The 27,089-nt window shown below is 34.9% G+C and overlaps 1 protein-coding gene and 1 pseudogene across 26 annotated transcripts in view; both read left to right on the forward strand.

Moving 5' to 3' along the window:
* The window catches only part of Dlg2 (discs large MAGUK scaffold protein 2), a 1,893,126-nt gene that overhangs the window by 1,349,674 nt on the left and 516,363 nt on the right, over nt 1-27,089 (forward strand). For all 26 annotated transcript variants that reach the window (XM_063256338.1, XM_063256340.1, XM_063256341.1 and 23 more), the window contains one exon: nt 16,390-16,559. In XM_063256338.1, coding sequence (XP_063112408.1) covers nt 16,390-16,559 — 170 coding nt within the window. The remainder of the gene's footprint in view (nt 1-16,389; nt 16,560-27,089) is intronic.
* Nucleotides 16,949-21,930, forward strand: LOC134477744 (peptide chain release factor 1-like, mitochondrial; annotated as a pseudogene).

The following is a 27,089-nucleotide window of genomic DNA, read 5'->3' on the forward strand; positions in this document are numbered from 1 at the left end:
TATCCTTCCTCCATGCCTCCATCCCTTAGTCCCCTTCCCTTTGGCAGAAGATCTAGCCCCCTGTTTCCTTTATCTTTTATTTGTTCTTTTGAGATGAGGTCTCACTAAACTGCTAAGTTCCTCAAGCGATGCTCAAACTCATGACCCTCTGTCTCAGCCTCCTGAAGTGCTGGAATAGCAGCCATATACCACAACTCTCAGCTATCTGTTCTGTCTATCCAAAAGCAACATGAAATATTCACTGTTTCAAAGAGAAAAGTTCCTATATGAAACTAACCTATATGAAAGTTGTTTTGATTGTTGTAGGCACCTGGCTTAGCTCACAAGTGTGCCTGAAGGTATAGCAGTTTAAGAAGCTGTTGCAGTAATTCAAGTGATAAATGATGGTATCTTGGACGAAGATATTTACCAAAGCAATCAAAAAAGTAGACAGATTGAAAAGATGTAGGGAAAGGGAAAGGAAGTGAAAGAAAGGGAATTTTTAATAAAGATAAATTTTTAATTAAGGTGTCTTATGTCCATATATCAACTGTATACAAGGAATGCAAACATTATGCAATAAAAATGGCATGTACTAATAAACTTTTAAAAATACTTAATGGTTGAACTTGTGGGATCTGAATAATTACTTGGAGTCAGACGTGAGAGAAATAGTACTGCATTCTTTCAAAGAAATTATCTATGCATTCTCTGTGTTGTCTCTGTACCATATTGAGTGCCTCACATATGCTATCTTTGTATATATGGAATTCACTACCTAGTAGATTTATCGAGGGATGACTCTGCACTATGGAATATGGCCAATAGTAGAGACTTGTGAAGAGGCAAAGTTAGAAGGTAAATTTCATAATCACATTTTGGACAATACTAAGTTTTTAATGCTATAAAGAAATCAAGTAAAAATATAAAATAGGTGGTTGAACATACAGATTGTGAAGCCTGGGAGATCATGCTAGAATGAAACTGACCCTTTAAAAGAAAGAGAGTTAAGGAAATGCTTTGAGAAGTTTAGAATAAAAATAAAAGAGGATTTAGGGCTAAGTCTTGCACTGCTTTACAATTTTGCTATGCTGGAATAAAGTTTTAATTTGAGTAATTCATACTCAGAGAAATGCATGTTTAGATTTAATTTTCAAACCTTCAACTTGACCTGCCCAGAAAGAAGCGTGCAGTTTTATGATGATACTTATTTCTCACATTTCTGCTGATAATTTCTGTTCTCCCATATTCCAAATATACATATCTTTTCAATCCCAACTTCTTCCATGGCTCATTGCCCTAGGCTTAAAGACAAAGTCCGAAATGTTATTGCCTACAATAAGTTCAGTAGTTCCAATGATAGAATGATTAATCCTTCCATTAGGTCATTTGGTTTCTAATTTTTACATTTAGTAACATTAGGAAGCAATTAACAGATTATTAAAATACTTTTAATGGTAGATTACAAATTTGGAGGCCTGTAACTAGGAAAGAATTCAAAGTTCTCTTCCCATTCCAATCTACTTGCTTTTGTAAATAAGATTTCTGGACATTTGTATCTATAGAAATGAGAAAAAGAATTCTTATCCTCATTTTAATTTATGTTAATCTGTTGGATCATTAGCTTATTTTTAAAAGCTCTATTTCTCCATTAGGAAACATATCCTTAATACAATTGCATTTTTATTGTTTTAAAGTTATAAATTGAATTTTACAATTATGTTTCAGTGATCTTGATCAACTGTACACTATTTTAGTGAGTATCATAACTTGTCTTGGAGAAATTTTTAAACATTTGGGATCTTATGATCACAGAAAACTTGAAAAAATTGTAAGACTATTTTAAACATGTATTTTTATCTCATAAAACTATATTAGTGTGGTTAAAATAAGATATTCTAGCATAAAAATATACTAAGATAAAGCTGAAAGTAGAATAGAAGCATTAGCTAAGGGAAAAATTATGTAAATTTTCTAAGGAATCATTATTCATTGTTATTTATTTTTAATAAATTGTCATTCATTCATATTTTATATTGTAAGCATGGACTTCAAATCAAATATGTATTTATGTACCACTGACTATATCTGAAATAGTGATGTAGGAATGAAAAAAGAGCCTCATAATTCACAGTAGGCCAGAAATTGTATCTTTGCTACATTTATTTTTATGTTTTAAAAAATTAGATGTCAATTTGAAACATGCAAAATGGAGCAGTTTACTCCACATGCCATTTTTTTTAAGTAACAAGATCAACATGTTAGAGTAAAAATAAAAGAGATAAAAAGTGAGGAGACCCGTAAGAAGGAAAGCAAGACAGGAGAGAGTTTTATAAAACAGAAGAGTGTATGCAGAAGAGATTGAGCATCTGGGCTTCACACTGTTGTGAGGTGGACCGAGAGAAAGATTTAAAGAAACTGCTAAATGTGGCAGAATATAAGATACAAGTGGGGGCTGGGGATTTAGCTCAGCGGCATAAGTGCCTGCCTTGCAAGCAGGCAGTTGTGAGTTTGATCCCTGGTACCGATTAAAAAGAAAAAGACAAAAAAAAAAAAAAAAAAAAAAGATACAAGTGAACATCATAGGAAGACTTGCTGTGTTATTTTTTAGATGCATTGTGAGGATTCAGATTAACAAATTTTTAGAATTGCTAATATTTATGACTAGATAAATTTAATCATCCAGATTACAATTTAATGAAGAGAGATTGTGAAGGAAATAGCAGAGAGAAGGTGTACTGCAAAGTATGATTTTGTGACAAGGAGAAAGGACAGAAAGCAAGGAGAGAGCTTTCTGAAAAACAGGAGCTACCAAAAGATGTTTGAATATCCAAAGAACAGCTTAACCAGAGACTAGGATTAAAGGATACAAAGGAATTAAACCATCACTTAAGGTCTTTAAAATGATGTGAAAGATGAACTTTCAGAGTCAGAAGAAACGTTTGATCCATCATAATAGAAAGAGAGAAGAGAATTTAAGTTTGCACGTAGTAAGATACATAAACTTAACATCAGATGGTTTCAATTCTGTTTCCAAGAGAATCAAATTTATTTACCAGAAGTGATACAAGAATGGACAGTTTTGGAGGCTACCTTTGCAGAAGGAGTGATAAAGCTGGCCAGGGTGTGGGGCAGCGTTTGGAGATCAGGAATTTGTAGTGATTCCTCACCATGGAGGATTTTCTCCAGCTCCTCTCTAGAAGAGGCAGTGAAGAAGTTGAAGGGTAGGGCTCAAAGTTGAGATTTTGCCACACAGTAGTAGCAGAAGGACCAAGTGGCACAACACAAATAGGGACAAACACCAAGAAATCAAGCCTAGAAGCTGTAAGACAAATATATAATTTCTGTTTCTGTTCTCTGCTGTTTGACTAGGTTACTTATCTGACTCCCACTTTCATTTGGAAATGTGGCAGTATCTGCCTCATATTCATAGATCTAGGAATGAAATGGGAGATATTGTTTAGGTGCTTTATAAATGGTGAACTGGTAGAAAAACACAAGTTAGGGCCAGGGGCTACTACAGTTGTTACACATTTCCTAAGAAAATGTATGATTATAATTTTGTCTCTCTTTTATTTTCTGGAAGCTTCTCTCTTCCCTGTTGTCTTGTACTCGTGGGTTCTTTCTTCTGTGAAATTCCGCCTCATTGACTGTCCCACTCTGTCCTGCTCTGCAGTGAAGTCTCATGGACACTTAAGAAGTTATACAGACTATGAATCACTGATGGCAGCGGGTTTTTGTGTGTTTCACTGAGAAAATTGTTCAGTGAAACCAGATAACTTGAAAGCAAAAAGATAAAGATTTCTATTCTTTTTGTTACTCTTATTTTTATTAGGACATGCTTGCAGCACATAGTTGCAATTATTTGGAGGAATTTGAACATGTATATAACACATCTTAATTCCTTTTATGTCCCCTCCTCTCCTAGCCCTCCCTGCTTCCTCCAACTCTTGTTCCCCTTCCCATTTGGAAAAATTCTATTTCTATTTTTTTTATTAATTTCTTTTGCTTTTCCTTTCTCAGCACAAAGGTCCTATTTTGATGCCCTTAATCCTCAAGCCACCATCCCCAAGCTTCTGAATTTCTTCTCCATAGCTAAGTAAAGAATAAGAGACCGAGATGTGTTTACCAGTACCATTAAATCAGAGAGCTCCTGCTCGCATTTTATGAAATCACAAAATGTCAACATTATTCTCAACATATGTCATAAGTTTTTGCCACAAAATTCAAGTTTATTTTGTGAAATGTGATTTCTCTCAGGAAGAGGTGAGGCATGTGGATATTATGAAATCACATAAACAATAACTGCTGATTATTATAGCTTAGAAAAGGTCAGAGAACAGCATCCTTAATAATCTACCCTTGAAAATTAGTACCTTCAGGCAATTTAGCATTATCTGCTACAGAAATAATTGCCTGCATCTTTGGCAAGTACCAAAAATTCTGTGATTATAGGTTTGCTTTTTAGAAGGTCTTTGAGCTAAAGCTATCAGAATTCAAATTTGAATAGAAAGATCCTATACACTTTATTGTTGCCAACCCCAATTCAATCTGTATAGCACTATTATTTCATTCATCATTTCATTCAATAATTCATTTGTTATTTGACTGTCTATTGAGCATCCACTATGGACCCAACACAGCCTAAAGTGCTAGGAATAAAATAGTAAAAAAAAACAATGTTCCTGACCGAAGAAACTTACATTTTTGTCTACTGGGCGGAAAATAATTGTACATATAACAGATATACAAAATACCCCATTTTAATGAGTAGTAAGTACTGTACAAGAATGATGCACAGTGAGTGAATATTGAAACCTGATAGTGACTTTGGATTAAGTAATCAAGTTACTTTTCTCTAAAGAGATGACTCCTTTTTTTATTTAAAGAAAAACAAAACAAAACAAAACAAAACAGTAAAAGGGTACAAGTAATATAGAATTTCAAAAAGAAATAAACAGTAAGAAATCACTAGTTAATAGATTACATGTCATCTTAGAAATAGTTGTTCAAGTTACAAAATTAAGCATACAAAGTGGACATTCAAATAGTGAGACTGCCAACAGTTGTGTTCAATGACCCAACAAAAACTTAGTAATATGGTCATCTGTCTTACACACCTAAACACACTTGCAGTTGTGTCTAAAGAGATGACTCCTAAAATAGGATCTTCATGACAAAAAGAGGGGCTAGCCAAGTGAAGATCAGAAAAAAGACTAGAAACTGAGGAAACAGTAAGTTCATGCGCCCTCAGGCAATAGGTGAGTTAGATATATCCTAGGAGCCAATGGTAGAAAATGAAAATACAGAAATAAGTGAATGCTGAGGCTTCGTAAGGCAGATAAGAAAGGGATTGGATTTTATTTTAAATGATATAGGAAGACTGGAAGACCTTGGAGAACTTAACAAGAGATGAGCGGCACCATCTTATTTAAATTGAAACTAGACCCCTGCCTTCCTGTAGATAATATCATAAAGAGTAGCAGCAGGATCTGTGAACCACCGTGTTTTGGTAGAAGTGATGGTGTTTAAGTGAAGGTTACTATGTGAAAAAAGGCTGATGGTTGGGATGGAAGATAAATGATCAGTAAGTATGGTGACTATTAACTTTAAAAATTAAAAACTTTAAATTTTGAAATGTCATTACAGTAAAAGGAATTGCCATTAGTTCCCTTCAAAATATTCTCAACATACTTATTCCATTGTTATTGACTGTGTGTCTATTGCTCTAATTAACTGTTTTTAATTTAAACATTGATCATATATTTCAGTCAACCCTTGTGTACTGAGTGGGAAAAGTTGACTTTGCTGATGGACTGGATGTAGGTAGTGAGAAAAGCAGAAGAATAAGGAAAACTAGTTATGTGCTGGTGTCTTATTATCTAAAGGGTCATATTAACTATTAGTAATTTCAGAAAGAAAGAAAAACATTACTTTCAGAGAGCTCATATTCTAGCAAGGCATATTATAAAAAAGAAAACAAATTAAATGTGTATGTCATTTGTTGTTAAACTGTATAAATGTTCAAAATTATCCCTTGTAACTACCAATGAGATTTCGAATTTGTAATTTTCAAAATCTTTAAAGGTACTGAAATTTTAAATATTATATACCTCTCAGAAACATCTAAAATCACATACCATCAAATACGTACTCGCTCTGTGTAAGTAAAAATGTGCAGCTCTTCAGCTGACTTCCAGGGCCAGGGGACATTAGGTAGCAACTCTTATAATCATGCTAAGCAAAGAACTGTTCAAAATAAGGGGAAAAAAAAAGAGCAGTTTGCTCCATTTTTGCTAATGGGTCAGTTCTCCTGTTCCTGTGCAAACTGAACTTTGATAGTTACAAATAATCATATAGATAAAAAATAAAAGCTTGAAAACCTAAAGTTAGAAAGACATGATTAAGCAAGAACAATTGTGAAAGTGGCAGAGGCTGATGCCTCTGTGTTATGATTTTGTGAATCTTTTTCCTAATCCTTAGGCCAAATATCAGCAGCTTTCCTGACTGTATCTGTCTTCAGTGTTTACATATCCCCTGGTGCTGTGTAGCAGATGCTTGATAAATGTTAGTTGAGTGTGTGTGTGTGTGTGTGTGTGTGTAGTGTAGTGTATATTGTATCTATTATATCTCTAAACTAATATTTGAGATTTTATAATTGGTAATCATTTGCTTTTGTTTAAACTTTGACCTTTCACTGGAGTTCTTCGGTTTTTAATGCAAATATGCCTGCAAATGATAGCATTTTAGATTAAGTTAGCATTCATTGTCTTTATAGCAGGAAGGATAAATGACAAGAGAAGACACAACATTCTCATAGGGCAAGGTCACTGGAAAAGTTGTGCTTTCTGGCAACAGAGATGTCCTTGACTAACTTCTACAGTTCTACATTCATTTATTTTTCAAATACGTTGCATGCTGAACCTTGCCAGGACCATTTGAGACGCTAACCAAGCAAAGGTACATGAGATAATTTATTCACTCAAGTGACTCATAATCTATAAATGGAAATAAAATGTTTCCTCTCTCTTCTCACCTCCAAGTCTAATCTGTTAGCATTTCTAGAGGATTCTTTTTTTACTAGTGTGTATAAATTATACAGAATGCCGCTATTTCATTCTTACATTCCATTCAGGCATGTAACGCTCCCATCTCATCCATTCCCTGTTATCCTCCTGTGTGTACTCTTCTCCCTTACCCTCATCCCCTTCTTTAGTAGTCTCTCTTCTACTTTCATGTCCTTTTTCTTTATAGTTTCTACCTACTTGTTTTCTGAGTCTGGGTTATCTTGCATATCATGATGATCTCCTATTCCTTTCGTTTTCCTGAAAGTACCATGATTTTGTTCTTTCAACTGAATACCACTCCACTATGTATGTATAAAATATTTTCTTTATCTATTTATTCATTGATAGGCTTCTAGGCTGATTCAGTTATTTTGCCATTGTGAATAGTGTCATAATAAACACTGGTATGCAGGTAGCTCTGCAGTAGCTGACATTGATTCCTTTGAGTGTATTCTGGGGAATTGTCTAACTGGATGAATTTGTAGCTCTGCCTTTAGCTTTCAAAGAACGTAGACAATGATTTCCATGTTACATCCCTACCGATAGTGTGTAAGAGTTCTTTTCCCATTTCCTTGCCAGCATTTAATGTCACTTATATTCTTGATAGTAGCTGTACTGAGAGTACAAAGATAAAATCTAAATTAATTTGACTTGTCTTTATAACATCTAAAGATGTTAAAGTTTTTGCACCTCATCTCATGAAAGTTGAATGTACTCATGGATCTGGACAGAGTATTGGACTTAGTGTGATAAGGAATAAACAGACCTAGAATTTGTATCCTTTGAGATCCCTATGCAATGCCTCTTGGACTTGCTGTTGCTGTTAAGTTGTCTGGCTTGATATTTGTTACTAGCTTCTCTGCTTCTCCCGGAAAATGCCAAAAGACCAATTGCTGGTGCTGAAATAGCAATTTCTTCCCTCACTGTGGAAATCTGTGATGTTTCCCAGATGACAGCTGCAGAATATCCTGCAAACATTTTATATAAGGGAAATGAAGTGGCAAATGGAGAAAGAAAAACAGTATATTCACTGTAGAAGATAGCTTCTATGGATCATAAATCCAAGTTACTCTTACCTAGAATTAGAGATGAGAGCAGAAGCTATATTTTTAAAACAAGGAGAGTAGTGACTATCAGTTCGTCTTTGCTAAAGGAAAGCAGTCAGGAAAAGAGCATCTAATATCAAATGCATGCTGGAAAATAGTTTTCATGTACACAGCCTCACATAGAGTGGCAGCTGTGGTCTCCCAGTTCAGATTCCCTTTGAGATTTTGTTTCAAATGAAAAACTGCAAATTGAGGTGATTGGTTTCAGAGTCAGAACTCAGGGCTTTTATCATAGTCAGTTGGTCTATATTAGGTTGGAATGAACCACCCAAGAACTGAACAGAGTGTCCCTTCAACACATGGAACAGTGTTTTGAGTATGGTCCCAGTCCAAATTACCAAGATCATCTAGAATTAAAAATCTGAATCTTTTCTCCTGTTCCAGACCCACTGAAACTAGAAACTAAAAGAGAAGGGTATAATTCAGTGGTAAAGCACATGGGCAAAACCTTGGGTTTAATCTTTAGCTCTCTCTCTCTTTCTCTCTCTCTCTCTCTCTCTCTCTCTCTCTCTCTCTCTCTCTCTCTCTCTCTCTCTCTCTCTCTGTCTCTCACCACACTTCTCAGAGTATAGCCCAGTAATCTGTAGGATGAGTAGCCCTGCAGATGATACTGATGCACCCCAAAGTTTGAGAAGCACTGATCTACATTTTGTTTTCTGGCTTGGCTTCGCAGTTTTTTAGTTTGACCTTGCCCACTGATGGTCAGCTGGGGTTTCTCTTTACATATGTCACCACATTATTTTTAACAAACTAAAGAGGTATAGATGATGCAGTGTATAAGTCACATTCTTTTATGATCTTGAGCTTTAATTTCTTCTATAAAATGATAGCAACAATATGAATCATTCATTATTTCTGCTTAAAGAATATACACATAATATGCAATATATCAGCACTATGCCACCTATATGTTGGGCATTATGGAAGTCAAAGAAATCAAAGACTGCATAAGTGTTTTCTTAAAGACAGTCCACTTAGTTTAATTAGAATTTCAGATAAACACAAATAATTTTTAGTGTAAATGTCCAACATGTAGTATACAATATTTTATAGTAAAAAGCATTTGTTTACCTAAACAATTATTAATGCTATTTATCTAAAATTCAAATTTAACTGAATGTTCTATAATTCATTTGCTAAATGTTATAAATCTATTAATATTTGTAGTAATACCAAATGGAGAATCAACCAATGGGCCAGAGATGTCTTCTCATGGATGAGATAAACTTGAGTTAAGTATTAAAAGAAAAGTATGAATAAGTTCAGGGAAGTAACACATTTAGATCTAAAGTGTTTCTCAAACACCTCATATGTGCAGAGAGATGGGACTTCTGGAAAGTGATTGGATCATGAGAGTGCGACACTCATAGTAGTGGTAGAACTTGGTGACATCCACATAGTGCTGGTTATTCAGGCATGCAGAATAAAAGAATTAGGGAGTCACAACCAAGATTTCAGAACAAGACCCAAAAAGCAGGGGAAAAAAGGTGTGACAAGGTCACAGTCTCTTCCAAGACCTACTTGGGAGAGGGCTGTGCATGAAGCTATGAAAATAAAGACAATGCTTCAATAGAGAGCCCAGGAGATTGGAGATTCCAGGAATGCAGCACATCTGCTCAGAAAAACTGTAGGCTGAAAGCAAGCTGCACACACTGCATGGAACTAGCCCAAAAGACCCTGCAATAAATAAGACCACGGGATCAGGGCTTCCAAGCCCTTTGGAGATTCAGATCTCATTACAGTCTGCCCCAGGTGCTCAACATGGAGACACAAGGTTTAATGTTTTCCTTGCTTTGGTCTTGTTCTTCTCTAATTCCTATTTCCCTGTTTCCCATTTGGAATGGAAATGCTTGTCCTATGCCATTGTTTGTTGGAAAGCTTTCTTTTTTTTTTTTTTTTTTTTTTTTTTATCTTTACGGGGGCTCAGAATTAACAGTTTATCTTGAATCTCAGAGGAGATTTTGGACTTGGACCTTTCAGCAATGCTGGAGATGTTTAAACTTTGCTGATTTTTACAGATGGATTAACTATATTTGCATAATGAGATGGACAGGAGCTATGAGGGATCAAGGATGGAATACTATGGTTTAGATCTCAAATGTCCTCCAAACATCTCAAGTGTTTATTAGTGAGGCTTTTGGGAGGTGACTGAATTATAAGGATGCTATACTCATGGGTCAGTCTCCTGGTGAACTCACAGCTGAATGCACCATTAGAAAGTGGAGTCTCATCAGAGGAACTGGGTCACTGGCAGGGTATATTCTTGTCCCTGATTCTGCCATGCTCCACTATTCCGTTTCTGTCTTGGAGATACCCTGCTTTGGACTATATCTTCTGAAATGGGGACCCAAAATAAATCTTTCTTCCTTTAAATTGTGATGTCTGAACTTCAAGAAAATGACTAATACAATCACAAAGTCTGCCTGTGTTAATGGAGAATTTCTGTTGGAAATTAACAGAGATCCATATGAGCTTACTTAATCAAAAAGGGGATTAATTGGAAGAATTTTTGGAGTATCTTCTCAAATTCAAAGCTGATTTGAGCAATAAAGCCTTGGGCATATCAACCGTGGTGGGGAACTGTGGGTACATCTAGGAAAACCCCTCCTATTTCCTGAAGCCCTTACTGCTTTCCATATATCCACTTTCCTCTCAATTTCCTTGAACATCAATTTTTGAAATTTCACAGTCAATATGAAAGTAAAAGACCCTGAAAATTAAACTCTCAAGTTTCTGTTTCTTGTATTCATATAGAATGTCTCTATTTCATGGTTCAATTTCACAGTCTCCAGGACAAGGACTGATCAAACTTGCTTCATGATCAATGTTAAACATGTATGAGCTCTTTCTTTTTTTTTTTCTCCTGGGAATTGAACTCAAGACCTTGCACTTCCCAGGCAGGCACTGTGCCAATGAGCTGTAACCCTGGGCCCTGTGCATGAACTCTCTAATCTTCTTGCAATTACATGCATTCTTGTTATGTAAAAGGCCCAATGTAGTTTAATCTTAAAAACATATTTTTATATTGGCATATATTAGATGCTTCTAAACATTAGCTTTTTCCTTTCCTGAAAAATCTATTAATTTTGCTGACTCTGTCCTTTTGGGGGGTTTTAATGTACTAATACACCTGAATGAAGTCCCTGAAATAAGTGAGAAGTTTCAATAGCACATTAGTTAGTGATGGACTTTAAGGATCCTTAAGAGCTGGGGTGGTAACACATGACTGAAATTCCACCACTGGGACGGCCAGAGCAGGAGAATCACTCTGAGTTCAACATCATCCTGAACTACATAGTGAGACATTGCCTCAAAAAGAAAAACACAAAACAAAACAAAAAGATTGTTAGTAATATTTATATGTGCTTTATGACAGTAAGACAGAAAAAGAAAAGACAAATGACAAACCTAATGAAGTATATTTATTATAAATCATGATGATCTAGAGCCATGCTATTCAAACTCTGTGAACTTTTTCCTTTTCTGTTTGGCATCATAAAGTACCTGTCCTTTAGTATATAAAGTCTTGACTTCCATTATTTGTTCTTACCCCATCGTTAGGGGTTCTAGAACTAACATAAAAATAAAACTTTTTGATAGAACTTTTCTAGCTTCGTTATAATTTACATGAAACCTGTGAAGTTATATCTCTTCAACAGATTATATTTAAGTGATCACTGTTCTCTCTAGTAGACGTGTCTGTAGTCTAATTCCCAGTTAGTATTTATTTATCATACATTATTATAGTTCACCTAGTAGCATAAGCGCTGATGAGGTTTCTCCATTATATTACTCCCTGGAATAGTTCTGACATGGGATCAAAAAGAGTAAAGCAATTATGGGACTTCCCTCAATAATCAATAGCTGCTTCAAAGTGAAACGTCACTACCTGTGTCTGGAAATCTACTTTTGACCGAATCTTGAGAGACTGAATATGGTTAAGCATGGATGAAACGATGCAAAGTAGAGTAAGGATGCGGCAGACGTGAGTCTGAGGAAGTGTGGCCAAGTGTCCTCGTCCTTCAAACTTCTCCCAATGATGGCAGAAGCCGTAGTGTGTACCAGATCAAATGAAATGTTTCATGGAGGCATAGGAAGGTACTATGGTGACATAAAAAGAAAATTTCAATTTTACTCCACGGAACAAGACTAGGTTAGCAGCCCTATTGTTACATTTTTTTTTCTGTAAATATTATTCATCTTACTCTTTCATTTTTATACAAAATTTGGTAATTCCATTCAGCATCTTGCTTTAGATCTCTTCCCTTATTTTCTTTTTCCTCCATTATAATCTTTCCATATCTTCTCCTGTGCAAGTGTTTCTTATTCATAACAGTAGCTGACTTTAATTGATGTTTAGAGATAGTTATTGGGCTAAGTATTTCATTTAATCTATAGAGAAATTTTGTAGACCCTATTTTCAGAGAGAGAAACTGAGGCTCTGAGATGTCAAGTCACCTTTCTTAAATCAAACAGTTTCTAAGTTTTAGAGTTATAATGAGATCCTAGATGTATCTGGGTGTAAATACAGCTCCAAGGTCCATAGTCTTTGGTTCTTTTCTGTGATATATGTCCACTGTGATATATATGTTTGAGCCAAACACAAAAGAAATGTGCTTTATAAAACACTCAGCACAACACCCATGAAAAACAAAGCTAAAGCTGTGTTATCTTTCTTTCTAGCATTTTTAAGGTACAGTAGAAAACAGAAAATTTTAGCACATATTATGAGTTTGTGATCAGTTCAGTAATTTAACATTCCTTAAAAGATACAAACTAATGAACCTTAAAAAGAAAACATTTTGATATCTATAGAGAAAATACAAACTTTACACATTTTAAATTATACCTTTAGTATAAACAATTCATTAACCATTATTTGACTTTCCATCAATGTTGTATCATGTTAGAGAATACTTAATTACTAAGTAAAATATTTAGATGTGATCCTATGGATATGTGCTAACAATGAAATACCCTTTTCGTTTCTTAGATTTTCCATTAGGAAATACACCAAAATTTCAGAAAAACTTCTAGGAAAAGATTTTTTATTCTCCTGAACAGTTTTTGTTCCACAAGATGAAATTGCTTCAGATGAATATTTTAGACTTATGTCTGAAAGAACAAGCACTGAATGAAAGCACCAATTAAATGATACTGAGAGTGGGAAGGAAGTCATGGGCAAATGACTTTCTGTTACAATGGCTCAGAAGTATAATAAAACCTATACTTTATGCTGGGACAATGTATTCCTTGAACTTGAAGATAACAGTGTATTTTTAAGTTCCAAAATGAACACAACTGGAGACTTCACTCACAAAGGTTATCTATTGGTAGAAAGAACAAATTAATTTTAAAGAGCTGTGACCCTGCAGCTAAATTCTATTTAAAGCAATTGGGAGGAAGGGAAGTTGAATGCCCTAGTTCGGCTTTGACATTCTCCCTTTTCTCTTGAGAATTTGAATGTAAACTCCTCCCCCTGCTAGGTTTTTAAAAATTTAAAACAATCAATGTGAATACCTTTGCATCAAAGACAAAATGAGGTTAAAGTCACATCCCTGTCTTCACCAACACTGTGATCTTCTTGGTAAAATTATATCTGTATAAATGGGGATGAATGCTTTATAAATTGACATGAGAACAAATATAAGAAGTAACTAGACTACTGCAGCACATGGTAGGTGCCTTAGAGTTTAAAATTCCATCCTGTTTGCTTTCTAACAAATCCATGAGCACGTTGACCCACTTGTGATAGCTTCACAACTATGGTATGATATAGTTTGTACAGTTTATGTATTTCTCCACATTGGTTCTTGGGTTCTTCCCAATCTTAACATTGCTTCATGTCCTTGTTTGGGAAACTGAGGTTCAAACAGATAAAATGTCCTGACTATGATCCAGTAATACAGAGCTTGGACTCAAATGCAGACCTCATGACTGCATATCCTGTGCTGTACGCAGTGTACCAAAGCTGCCTGCTGCATCTACATATGCAGAAACAACCATATGATTTAGGCAGTGTTTTTCCTCACAAAATATGGTCTACTGTATGTAAAATGAAAAAATAAATTAGAGTTTCAATAGATACAACTTCAGAATTTTTCTAAAATGTCAGCCACTGCCTTCTATGAAAAGCAGTGTTTTAAAATATGATTAGCATTCTGAGTGTAGGGTAATGGTAAACATTATGTTTTTGCATTATTGTGAGGTGGCAAAATTACTCACTCTCAAAGGACCAGCTGCTGTAGGGCGGCTGGCACCCGTGCTGCCTACATCCTCAAAACTATTTTAATTGGTAGTTTTCCGGGATTTTTTTCTCAGTCAGAGAGGAAATGTATGTGGAACCTATTAAAACCATACCATCTGTTATGATGAAATATTATCACTTAGTGAAATGATCCATTTCAGATTTAGAGGCTGCTCAGTTTTCTCATTGAGTTCCAGGTTCTAATAAATCACCTTCTTACACAGGGACAGGAAAATTATGGACAGAAAAAGAAAGATAGGAAAATTGTTCTCATATTTTTATATAACATATCCAATATGGTCCTATAATTTTGAACTAATGTATACCATACATGAAACTGTTCAACACATTAGATATACGTGATCTAAAGATGAAAGAACCCAGATTTTGAAATAAAAGACCTAACATTTAATCTAACCTCACATTACTGACCTCTTTAAATAAAAGATAAGCATTTGGGGCTATTTTCATTTCTGTAATGTAGGTTAGTTTTATTTTATAAAGTCCTGGAGAGAAATCAATAATTAAGCATGTCAATGAATAATGTACTGTAAACACTAGCAACCATTTATTAGGCACTTATTACGTATCAGGGTCTGTGTAAGGATTTATGTGCATCATTAATTTAATCTTCCTCTAAAGCCTTCATACTAGATATTACTATCCTAACAAATTTCAAGATGAGAGTAGACAAGTTTTAAGAGGTTAACAAAATTATGCATAATTACTAACAGGAAATAGAGAACTCTGTAATTAAGCTTAGACTTATTTTTTATTCATTCAGCAATACATCTGAGGAAACTGGGCCCTGTTTGGAAGGAAGGACAGGAAGTGAGAGGGTGGTTGTGAGGTGACAAACAAACTACATTCATTTTACCCTCGGCATTAAAGAAAATGCATTAAAAATTGATGGAGAAAACACATCAAGAGCCTAGACTCAATATTGGGAAGGTAGTTCATGTACAAATGATGTTGACCTCAACCAGGTTGGTAACTGAGAAGCTGAAGAAACTTGTGGGTTAACACTGAAAATGCAGTGTGGGCGGACAGGGGATTCGGGAAAGTCACCTCTCGCTTTTGACACTGAGCAACACGGTAGCCTGAAGTGAGGAATTCTAGAATGAATTTGCAGAGTGATGAAATCTGTCTAGCCTCAAGCTCCATGCTCTTAACCATTATTAATGTCTGTACTAATTAATAACATGACAATAAGACATCTGAAATTTGTGACACATCCCTGTGAGATACCTGGAAAGCTCTATGGAAAAGATACATTTTCTCTTCCCATGTGAAAAATGAGAAAAACAAAAGGAAACTTTAGCATACTACTCACTCTATTAAGTAGTTTGAGTAAGATTATATGAATGACTCTTTGAACATTGATCAATTTGAACTTTAATATTTATAATGTTGTGACATGAATTTGAGAGAAAAATATTTGAATGTATTTTTTCATAAAGTTAACAGTTAATTTAGATGATTCAGTTATACATATTTTTTCTTTCTATATTTTTCATATTTTCTAAAATGACCACATATTACTTTTGAAACAGTTAATTATTTGGAAAACCTCAACCTTAAAGCTGTATCTATTGTCTATATAGTCCATGGTAATAAGTTCTGAGAAACCCTCAAATTATACCCTTGAGTTAAACCAATTGAAGCCCATCAAAATAATTCTGTAAGTGACAAACATCTTACATTACATGTGCTTCTAGTTCTGCCATATGTGATGCTGTCCCAGCCAGATTGGACTAGAGTTCTAGTTGGGAACTGACCAGTGTTGTGATCTCCTATGATGAAGATAGCTAGGGAATTTAATGTTTTCTTGGATTTATTTTTTGCAATTTAATTATTATTCCAAATTTTACCATGTTAAATTTCTTGTATTTTTCTCTTTCCCACATCTTAAAATGAGATAATCAAAAGAATATTCTTTAGGAACTCTATGCAGCCACTCATGAATCTTGTCCTTTTCCCTTCCTTTCAGGGTCAATGATTGTATCTTGCGGGTGAACGAAGTCGACGTGTCAGAGGTTTCCCACAGTAAAGCAGTGGAAGCCCTCAAGGAAGCGGGGTCTATCGTTCGGCTCTATGTGCGTAGAAGACGACCCATTTTGGAGACTGTTGTGGAAATCAAGCTCTTCAAAGGGCCTAAAGGTAATAAAAGTATAAATGACTCATAAGACAGAAATGACAAACAGTTGGGCTAATGTCTGTGCCACTCCCCAGCCACAATGTGTCTTCCTATGACACTCAGTGCCTGGCATGTGTCTTAGTCTCTTTCAGGATGCTGAGATACCATACCTGATTCCCAGGTTATAGGGCAGTTTTATGTTTGGCTCATGGCTTGTACAGATTTCAGTCGTAGCTGGCTGGCTCCAGAGGAGAAGCACACAGTAGTAGAGGAGTCGGCTAATGAGGAGAGCTGCTCACCTCACTGCAGAAAGGAAGCAGGGAGAAGAGAAAGAACCCAGGAGGAAGGAACAGGCTCTTAGAGGGTCACCAGAACCCCAACCTCAACCCCACCTCCTAGCATCACATTTACCATGTGCCCCCATAATCCTGTCAGCTTTCAAATCCTCCCTTTTGAGAGTCTGAGGCTTTTGGGCCAACGTCCAGATAAAAACTGTAACAGCAACACGGTGAGAATTCTGCGATGATGATTTCTACGAAAGGAAAAAAAGCTAAAACACAGAAGATGAACTCAGATAAAACCTGAATTTGTGTAAGAATATTTTCATTAAGTGCCTGCTTAGCAAATACGAGGTCGTGAGTTCAATCCCTGGCACACACACACAAAAAAAAAAAAATCCAAAAAATATTTTCATAAACAGTAACAGCAACAGCCACCTATACTTTTCTATAATTTTTTTAATTTACTAAAGTATAAAAACTTACCTAGCACATTAACACTTTCTAATGTTTCAGATATAAATAGTAAACCCTCTCAACTAACGAAATAATGTAAATAATAAATCTATATTGATGTGGCAATTATATTTTACAACTCTAATTTTTAAAATTTTGTGATACAGTATGTGTTGTATCTAATAAGAACTATTCATGTTAGAATAGCCAAACTAAGTTAATTTTCTTGTAACCTTCATAGATTTCTAGAGGTTTGGTGGTTAATCACAAAAACAATGTGATGAATTATACTAAATTTAAGAATAATCCTTTAAGAGTTCTTTAGAATGACATTTAATGTTGGCTTAATAGTGTTTCAAATATATTAATGAAATCTAATTATTAGCTTTAGTGTTTAAGCATTTTAGATTATAGCTGAATAATTACTACAGTCTTTGAATCATTTCCCCTTCCTTTAAAATCTATTTAATCTCTAATACTAAAGGTTATTTTAAAAATAACCTTCTTGAGTAGTGGACAGTATTAAAGATCACCTGCACAAGAGTCAAGAAAGACTGACTTTAGAAGCCAGGTTCAGCCATTTACTTTGAACCAGTCCCCTCGGTAAGTGAGGTAGCATCTATCCCATGGTCTTATGAGGATGAAGCATTTCACTAATAGCTGACACATAGTTAGCAAGTAGAGCCTTGTAATTAAGAGCACATACCCTGGGCAACTCATACTGGATCCCTTCTGTCTCTCTCTCAGACGGAAGCTTTCTTTCTCTCAATATATTCTGCTCTTAATGTCTATGGTCCTAAAATTCACTCTTTGATTTTAGAGAACAGGAACTTGTAGTGGACATCTAATAGATTGGAGGTTTCTTTCCCTATATCATTTAGAGGTCTTCTGCTGAGATCATTGGATGGAAATAACAACAAAGATCTAAGGAAACTTGTAGAAAATGAAATAACTCTGTGTCAAAAAGAAATAACCCAGTTAAAGCACCCAATTGTCTTATTTTTGGTTCCCTCAGATGAGACAGATGATAAGGATTTGATCTTGTAAATAGGTGGCCTCAGACATGCTTCTGCCACTATTGGGGGTTTAGAAGTCTATAAACACATGAAATTTGAAGAAGTGCACAGTGTACAAAGAGTGTCAAAAACAGAGAAGCAAGGCCACATCCATATTAACATGATGACAGGGGCAATATTACCTAACCTACTGAGATTGGTCTGGTAGTTAATCCTCAAGATCTGAGAATTGAAGCAAAGCGAGCTAGTGGAGCTGGGCGTCAGCACGGGAGTACCAAGACAATACTGTTCAGTTAGTTCATCTTCCAATGGGTGTTGTTTCTGAATGCAAAAAATAGAAATGTCAACTTTGAGATGGCTATGAAAAAGTTACGTGGAAAGCTTCTTCTAGATGCAGGTACAGGATGCATCTAGAGTAAGAAACAAGTAAACAATAAAATGCTAGTAAGATTCAGTCTGAAACTAAAGGAAGATCAGAGAAAATAAGAACACAATTTCCCACAGAACTGGGTTACAAATCACAGAATAAATCACTGCATGATCTTGAAACTTTTATGCAAAGAGATTATCTACTAGATGCATTTATACAGTCATTGAAAGAGTATGCTGATTGTGAATCTGTAGTAGAAATTATTTCCACAAGAGTTTAAGATGACTTGTTATTAAAGGCTTTTATATGGAAAAAAAATTGTAGACCTTCTATGGCCAAAGTATATAGAGTGGAACTCAGGCTTTTCAGTTCACAAGCCTATTAGACTTTGGGACAAAAAAAATAACATCCCTTTCCCTTCATTTTCTCATCTACAAATAAGAAATAAAAAGTACTTTACTTGCTGTTTGAGATATGATTAGATGAGTCAAATCACATAAATGCTTTAAAATAAAGCCTGGCATAATAAGACTGCCCAATAAATATTAGTTCTGTATGTATATAATTTATACTATTACTTGCTAAAGATGAGTTTGACTTTTATAACAAATATGTACTAACATCATGGCAATACCCAGCAGTCTCTCATGGGTTAAATTCAAATACATTAAAAATCACAGAGATTTCAAAAACTGAAAAAAAAAAAACATTCTCATACTACAATCCTTAATGATATGGTGAAAAGACCTTTTATCCTGTGCATTTACTAAAATCATCTGTTACAAGATGCTTGAAAGCCAAAGTGATCATGCATATTATTTCTGTTGCAAATCTATGCTATATATAAATAGTATGTAATTGTTTCTACAATCCAATTCAGAACAATTATTCAATGCTTCCATAAGGCAAATACTAATTTTAAGTGTACAGCACAGTATAACTATCCATTTGTATGCTTCCTGCTCTGAGTCACTCCATGACCTCCAACTGCTCAGCAGAGCACTTAAAGCCCATAGGGAAATGATGGCCCAAACTCCCTAATTTTATCAAAAACATATTTATTTTAATCTTTATTTTTGGCACCAGGGATCCCACAGCTCATTTACTTCATCTGAACTCTTTTCTTCTTTGCACCTAGAATGGGGCAGGAATGGCCTTGTAGCATCAAGGAGGAAAGAAAAAAATGAGCATTAATCAGCCAGGTAAATGAAGGCAATAGCCCAGAGAGAGTAGATAGTGTCTGGAAGATGAGGCTACACACGTGTTTGGACTACTGATCTTAAGAGAACCAATACATTATTAAATCACTTCATGTCTTGAACGCAGCTCCTGCCAAATATCTAGTTGGCCTGTTGGGATTATGCTGAGTCAGTCATATTTTTTATGTTGTCACTATCCAGAGGTCACTGATGGGTATTTATTTCTCTATATAAAGCTTATTGATTTATGAGGAAAGAAATGTTTCTAGTCATTGTTTGAAATCCTGGTGCCTTTTTCAATGGCTTAAATACAGGAAACACAGAATCAGAGTAAGTTAAATAATTGAATTCCACACTAAATCTAATGATTCCTTAGTCTCTTCTCTTAGCACCTTACAAATTTTTGTTTTTAAATTACAACACATGTGAGTGAAAGTGTGATCAAGAAACAACATGTATATGTTTCAATTGCATTCACAATATTTACCAATTGCATTTGCAATAAACGAATGCATTTATTATGTACTAATAAAAATGGGAAATATACTTGAAAGACATTTCTACCAAAGCTTGCCTTAAAAACCTTAAAAACTCCTATGTACTGTGGAAGAGGAAGATATATGAAATGTAATCTCTTTCCTCAAAAAGGTTTTAAGAGAAAGACATATGAAAAGGTATCCTACTTTAATGCAAGGAAGAATAAAATCAGCTCTGTGATGGAGCCTGAACCAAGAATTTAATGGAATTCAAAGGAAGATGTGATTCATTTTAAGCGAAAGAACAAAATTCTCCAGAGAATTTAAAATGTAACGAGTACATACAAAGTTCTTGCCTCTCTTTATATTAAAGAGAATAAACCAAACATGTGGGTACTCTATACTAAACATCAATCTAGCCAGTTGAGCTATCTAAACTCAAGTGTATACTTACATAGAACTATCTGAATATACACTTAATCTGTCAATAACTGACCAAATATTTGTTAAGTATCCACTACCATATTGCCTGGCACAGAACTAGACAATAGGAATTCAGAAAGAAAAGAGAACTAGTGCTTGCTCTCAAGAATAGTCTGATGGAGGAAACACTTGTAATATAAATTGGAGAAAGTGCTATAAATGAATATAAAAGACTCATAAATGGGAATGAGTTAACTAATGGGTCAAGGGAGATTTCTATAAAGCAACTACTACCATATAAACTAAGATTATAAAACATAAGTTAAAATAGAAATTTAGGTAGGTAAAAAAAATCATGGAGACCACGCCAGATCAACATAAAAGCGTACATATATGAAAGTCATATTACAGAAAAGAACCTGATACCTTCAGGACAATGAATAATATGAAGTGATATGGTTGAGCTCAGCAGGGATCAGATGATGTGTAGCTTCTTCAACTATTTTCAGAGATTTGTGAGTTTTTTTATTTTATTTTAAAGAGAATAAACCAAGCAAAATAAAACAGAATAAAGCCAATCCAAAAAATCCAGTGTGACACAAGACTTCATGAAAATAGGAAAACAACAATGGTTATCCTAATGCCTCTTGTCATCTTCAAAATAGCTGCAGATACCTTCAGACATAGTAAAAACAAAGCAGAATAGAACCAATAAAAACAAAACAATGAATGCAATAAAGGACTTCAAAGCAAGACAGTAGTAAATCCAAGATGGATACCATAATATAGCTTGTTATCTTTGAAATAGCTACCCATGCCATCAGATGTCATAAAACCCACCCACACCCCCCAAAAAACCAATGAAAATGGTACTGTGGTTCTTCATGTTTCCCAGCCTTCATGTCAGAAGGGGTGGCATCTGGCTGTACTCCCAGCGGCCTGTGTATGGCACCAGTTCATAGGGAGAGCTTGCTTGTGGTTCACTGCTTGTTCTCTTCCCCTGCAGTCCATGAATGGCACTGACTCATGGGATAAGTCTGGCATTCGGCTGTCCCACCACACCAGTGGCCCCTGCATGGTGCCAGTTCATAGGGAGGGCTTGCTTCTCGTTCACTGCTTGTTCTATCCCTTGCAGTCTATGAATGGTGCTGACTCAGGGAAAAAGCTGGTGTCTTGCGGTTATGTTTAAATGAAATTAGAAGGTAAAATTTTAAGCATGAGAACGATATGTTGAATATGTGTCACTTTTACATCACATCGGCTGCTATGAAGAATATGATCAGAGAGGACAAGAGTGAGATGAGTGAGTGGTTACAGGCAAGAAGTAGGTGTGAGTGGATTTCAAGATTTTTGCAAACAGTGATTTGTTACCATTTGCTAATTCTATACCCTGTGTTTATTCCACCTATTGCACAAGTTACTAATTATGAGATAAGCTTTGATGTTTGTAATTCTGTTTTTATAGCAGTGCTAATATTCCCAAAATTCAGATAGAACCAACTGGTTGGTGATTTATAGCCATGTACTTCAGTAATACTCAGGTAATATGCAAATCTGATTTAGAATGTCTTTTTGTAATGACATGCAAATATTTCCCTAATCTTCTGTTAAAATAGTTGATCGATGAAAGCAGCTGAGGTTTCTGTGTGGCCACTCAGTTGAGAAAAAAAGTGCTATCATATACAGAAACCAATAATTAGGGAAATGTATTTAAGTTTACCAAGCAACTGAAACTCAGGCAAATAAAAAAAATCTGATGTTTATATGTAGATTCTCAAACAACAAGGTTGCAGCAAAAGCTTTTCTTGTCACTTTCTCAAGAACACTGTCATAATTTCTAAATAGTTGTATAATTAAAAAATTAAATAAATGTCAAATTATTGGTGTTTGCCTAAACCAAAAAGATAAGGCTCTATAAAATTAGATAGTTTCTTTTAAAATGCTTTTGTTGTTTAAAAATCATATAAGTAACTTAAAGGCTTGGTTCTAAAATAGAAAATTCAGTTTGATTAATATCTAAAGATAGACTCACTTACGATTGTATTTAGTCACTTATTAACAAAAACTAAAAGAATGATTAAGTCCATGTCACAACAAATTTCACCAGTTCTCTTCCAAATATTTAAAATGTTTATAAACATCATCAGTTATAATTTCTTTATAGAGACAGTTGGGTTTTTGTTTTAGTTTGTTTTGCTGTATTTTTTAAATTTTATACTGATGTAGCATTTTATCAGTGTAAACTGAAGAAACAGTAAAAATTATAGTGTCTGCTTTGTACAGGGAACAGTGACTATGAAATGTACCATGTATAGACCTGACTTTATAAATGAATATAGATAACACACTTAACTCAATCATTAAAGAAGCTACATATATCCTGGAAAAATTCCTGGACATAAACTAACAATAGGACCTAAAACAAGGCCCTGAACCTCTGTGTGCCTCGCTTTCCTCTCTGAAAAATAGATATAATTTAAGCATCTAAATCATAGGGTTAATTTTAATGCAGCAGTTACAAAAATCTTAATAAATGCTTGTAATATTTTACTCATGTTATCATAATCGTCACTGAAATATGAATAAAGGAAAGCACCAATGAGTTCATTCCAGTGCTTTGAAAGTAGTTCCCATAGTATTTTATACAATTTAATCCTTCCATCCCTTAATGATTAATATCTGTTAATTGCTGAGTGTTAAAGTTTTTAATATCTAGTAATTTTGGATAGGGTCAAGTTGTATGAGATATAATCAGAATATACGGTAAATGCGTAAATAAAAATTTATCATAAGTAAAAGACACATTCCCATTAATCCCCTTTGCTTCAAATACACTTATTCCATCCCATCCATCTCACTTTCTGAAGCAGGCTAGAGGTTCTCTTTCATGAGGGTCTGCTAGGTGTGATCAAAAAACACAGTGAAATGCTGTCCAACACCATCCCAGTGCTGCCTTCTAAAAGGAATATAAAAAAAATTGTTACAAAAAATTACAACTGACCTTGTTCACCATATTCACTAGATCTAGCACTGCAAATTCTGGCTCTTACTCAAAGTTAAAATGACCCCAAATGGAATCATTTTGAATCTACTCAGAATGTTGAGTAACAGGGCCAATAAAGATGCACAAAAAAGGATTTCCAGCACTGTTTTATAAAGTTCCAAGAACAATGGGGTAAGTGGCAAGGCTGAAGTAAGGGAGAATGTTTTAAGGGAGATTAATGACGGTATATATTTCACAGCAAAAATTTTTTAAATGTGTGTATTTACTGTATTTTTGATCATACATCACATATTTATTTCTTTGGGTTACAATTGCCCTATTAATCTGTATTTTATGAAATGAACAAGTATATTTTTAATTTTTTTAAGAAAACAAAACATAAAAAAGGAGATAGGTAATACAGAATTTCAAAAAACAGTAAGAAATTGACACTAGTTAATATATTGCATATTGTTATCTTAAAAGCAGTTGTTCAGGTTACAAGATTTAGGACTAAAAAATGATCAAGCAATCAAACAATGACACAAAAACTGTTCTTTTTGACAAACTAATAGAGAATTAGTAGTATAATTATCTACCTTGCGCATATACACATACATGGAATTTTATGTGTATACCTACATACATATAATCTTTTCCTTTCTTCCGTTTCTCCTTTCCCCTATCCCAGTTGTTTTTACTTTTTGAGCACTTTCTTTCCCTTTCATTACTATGATATCCATTATGTAGTTTGGATCTCATTACTCTTTCAGAAAGGGTACAAGTTATACAGATTTACAGAAAAAAATAAACAGTAGGAAATCACTAGTTAATGGATTACATATTGTCATCTTAGAAATAATTGTTCAAGTCACAAAATTAAAGCTTGTAAAGTGGACATTCCAACAGTGAGACTGCAAACAGTTCTGTTCAATGATCCAACAAAACTCAGTGATATCATTATCTATCTTATACACTTAAATATACATGCAGTTATATCGTTTAGAGCACTTTCTTTTCCTCTCTTTTGCACAATGACAATTACACATTTTGGGTTTTGTTGCTCCCACAGTTCTTAATACTTTTTTGGAAGGGAGTAGAACCAAATGTGACATAATAGAATAGAGTCAATCAAATCAAAAGGGTTGACATAATAGATAATGTAAAAGCGTAATACAAGGTGATCAACAATGGTTACCATAATGTTTCCCGCTATCTCTAATAGAATTGCCTATATCATCAGTTATAATAAAATTGAACAAAACAGTAAAGAACAAAACTGACAAAACCAAAACACTGGAGACATTATAGGTCTTCAAAAGTAGATAATAGTCAACGAGAATGGGCGTCTTAATGAATCTCACTATCTTCACAGCTGTTGCCTAAACTTTCGAACCTGGTACTATCAAGCAAAACAGAATAGGGGGACATCAGTCAAAAACAAGATGGTGACAGTAATACAGGGCTTTAAATCAAGATAATGGAAAGTCAAAGTGGGTTACTATAATGTATCCTGCTATTTTTTATTTATTTTCCCTTAATTAAAAGGATAAAAATAAAAAAGTAAATAATGAAATGGAGATTGAGATAAAAGAGGGCATACCAGCAAAACAGCACAGATCAAAACATAACCATTTAAGCAGAATAGTGTTTCACCACAAGATAATCCTGACATAAAAGTAGTTACCATATTGTCTCTTTCCTTGAAATCTTTGAGTATAACTTCTATACTGTAGCATCAAATATATCAAAACAATGTAAAACCATTTAAGAGAATGACAGCATTACAGGGTATTTAGAATCAACTAACAGAAAATGAACAATGGTTTCTGTATAATCTCCTTGTCTTTAAAAGTTTTTGCTTATACTATCATACATAATAAAATCCAATAAGATACAACCTGTTTAGACCAATGGAGCCAGAAGAACAAAAGCTTGATGAGACTTCAAAACAAGATGATACTAAATCAGTATTACCTATTAAGCTGTCATTTTCTCCAAAATAGCTGTTCCTGTCATCCAATCTTCTCTGCCTCATTTCTGTTGAGCTCTTTTTCTGTCATTAGTTGTCAGTTTGTCTTCTTCATTTTGTTTTCTGCTCCATTCATTGTGGCCTCTCTGCCCCTATTTCTGGATTCTTTGTATTTTTCTTTTTTAGAATATCCTGCAGTATTCTCTGTAGAGTTGAATTGGTGGTTGCATGTTCCCCTAGTTCCTCTTTATCCTGGAAGCACCTTGTTTTTCCATCAATTTCCAGGGATAGTTGTGGAGGATATATCAATCTTGGCTGTAGGTTATTATCTTTCAAAGCTTGAATTATTTCCCCCCACGCTCTTCATGATTTGATGGTTTGTGCAGAGAAATCTGCTGTAATTCTGATGGGTGTTCCCTTGTAAGTGGTCTGTTTCTCATCTCTGACAGCTTTTAATATTCTGTTCTTGTATTGAATTTCTGGAATTTTTATTATTATATTCCTGGGTGTTGCTCTGTTTGGGTTACAGGTGGCTGGGGTCCTGTATGCTTCATACAACTGAGTATCTTTACCTTTTGCTAAATTAGGAAAATTCTCCTGGATTGTTTCTGTGAGTAGCTTTTGTAGTCCATTTGTTTGTGTCCGTACTTCTTCTTTTATATTCTTAATTCTTAAGTTATGGATCCTCTTATCATCTTCTAGTCTTTGTATTATTGCTGTTTGTTTCTTTGTTACTTTTAAGAAGTTTTTCATTTCATTCTCCCATATTACAAATCTGCCCTCCAGTTCAGATAGTCTGTCCTTAGTTTCTTTCAAGCTGTTATGCCAGTTTTCGATAGAGTTTTTAGTTTCCTGGTAATCTCTTTGAACCTGCTTCACATATTTTATGTTTTCTCTATTTTCTCCATCAAACAGTTCTCCCCTCTTTTTCTGTTCTTCCATTCCACCATCTGTTTTTTCTTAGGTGGTACTTAGCATTTCTCTAACTATTCTGCTTATTTCTAGCTTCAGGTCATTAATAACTTCATTCCTGAACTCATCTATGAGGCTCTCTAGATGGCGCTTTATGTCTATTGGTGCGGTGTCCGCTATTGCCTGTTTCTCAGGGTTGGGGGCCGAAGGGCCTTTCTTGTTGCTCCCTCTTCCCATATTCTTTGTTCCTTATTTATGCAAGCGTATATAGGAGGCCCAGCTTCCCTCCCTGTCAGCCACAGCCTGATCAAATTGCGCCGGCTATGTGTTCCCTCCCACCACAGCACACCAGGAAGTTGCAGACCAGGCAGCCTACGCGGGGCCCGCCCCTCCAGGGCACCCTCAGGCTCTGGGATCTGGGTTGTGCTAGCACACTGGGTCTCAGCCAGCAGCGTCAAGTAGGCTAGG

The sequence above is a fragment of the Cavia porcellus genome, unplaced genomic scaffold (assembly GCF_034190915.1).
Source record: "Cavia porcellus strain 051 isolate PalLab524CR breed Dunkin Hartley unplaced genomic scaffold, mCavPor4.1 scaffold_9, whole genome shotgun sequence".
NCBI classification, from domain to species: domain Eukaryota; kingdom Metazoa; phylum Chordata; class Mammalia; order Rodentia; family Caviidae; genus Cavia; species Cavia porcellus.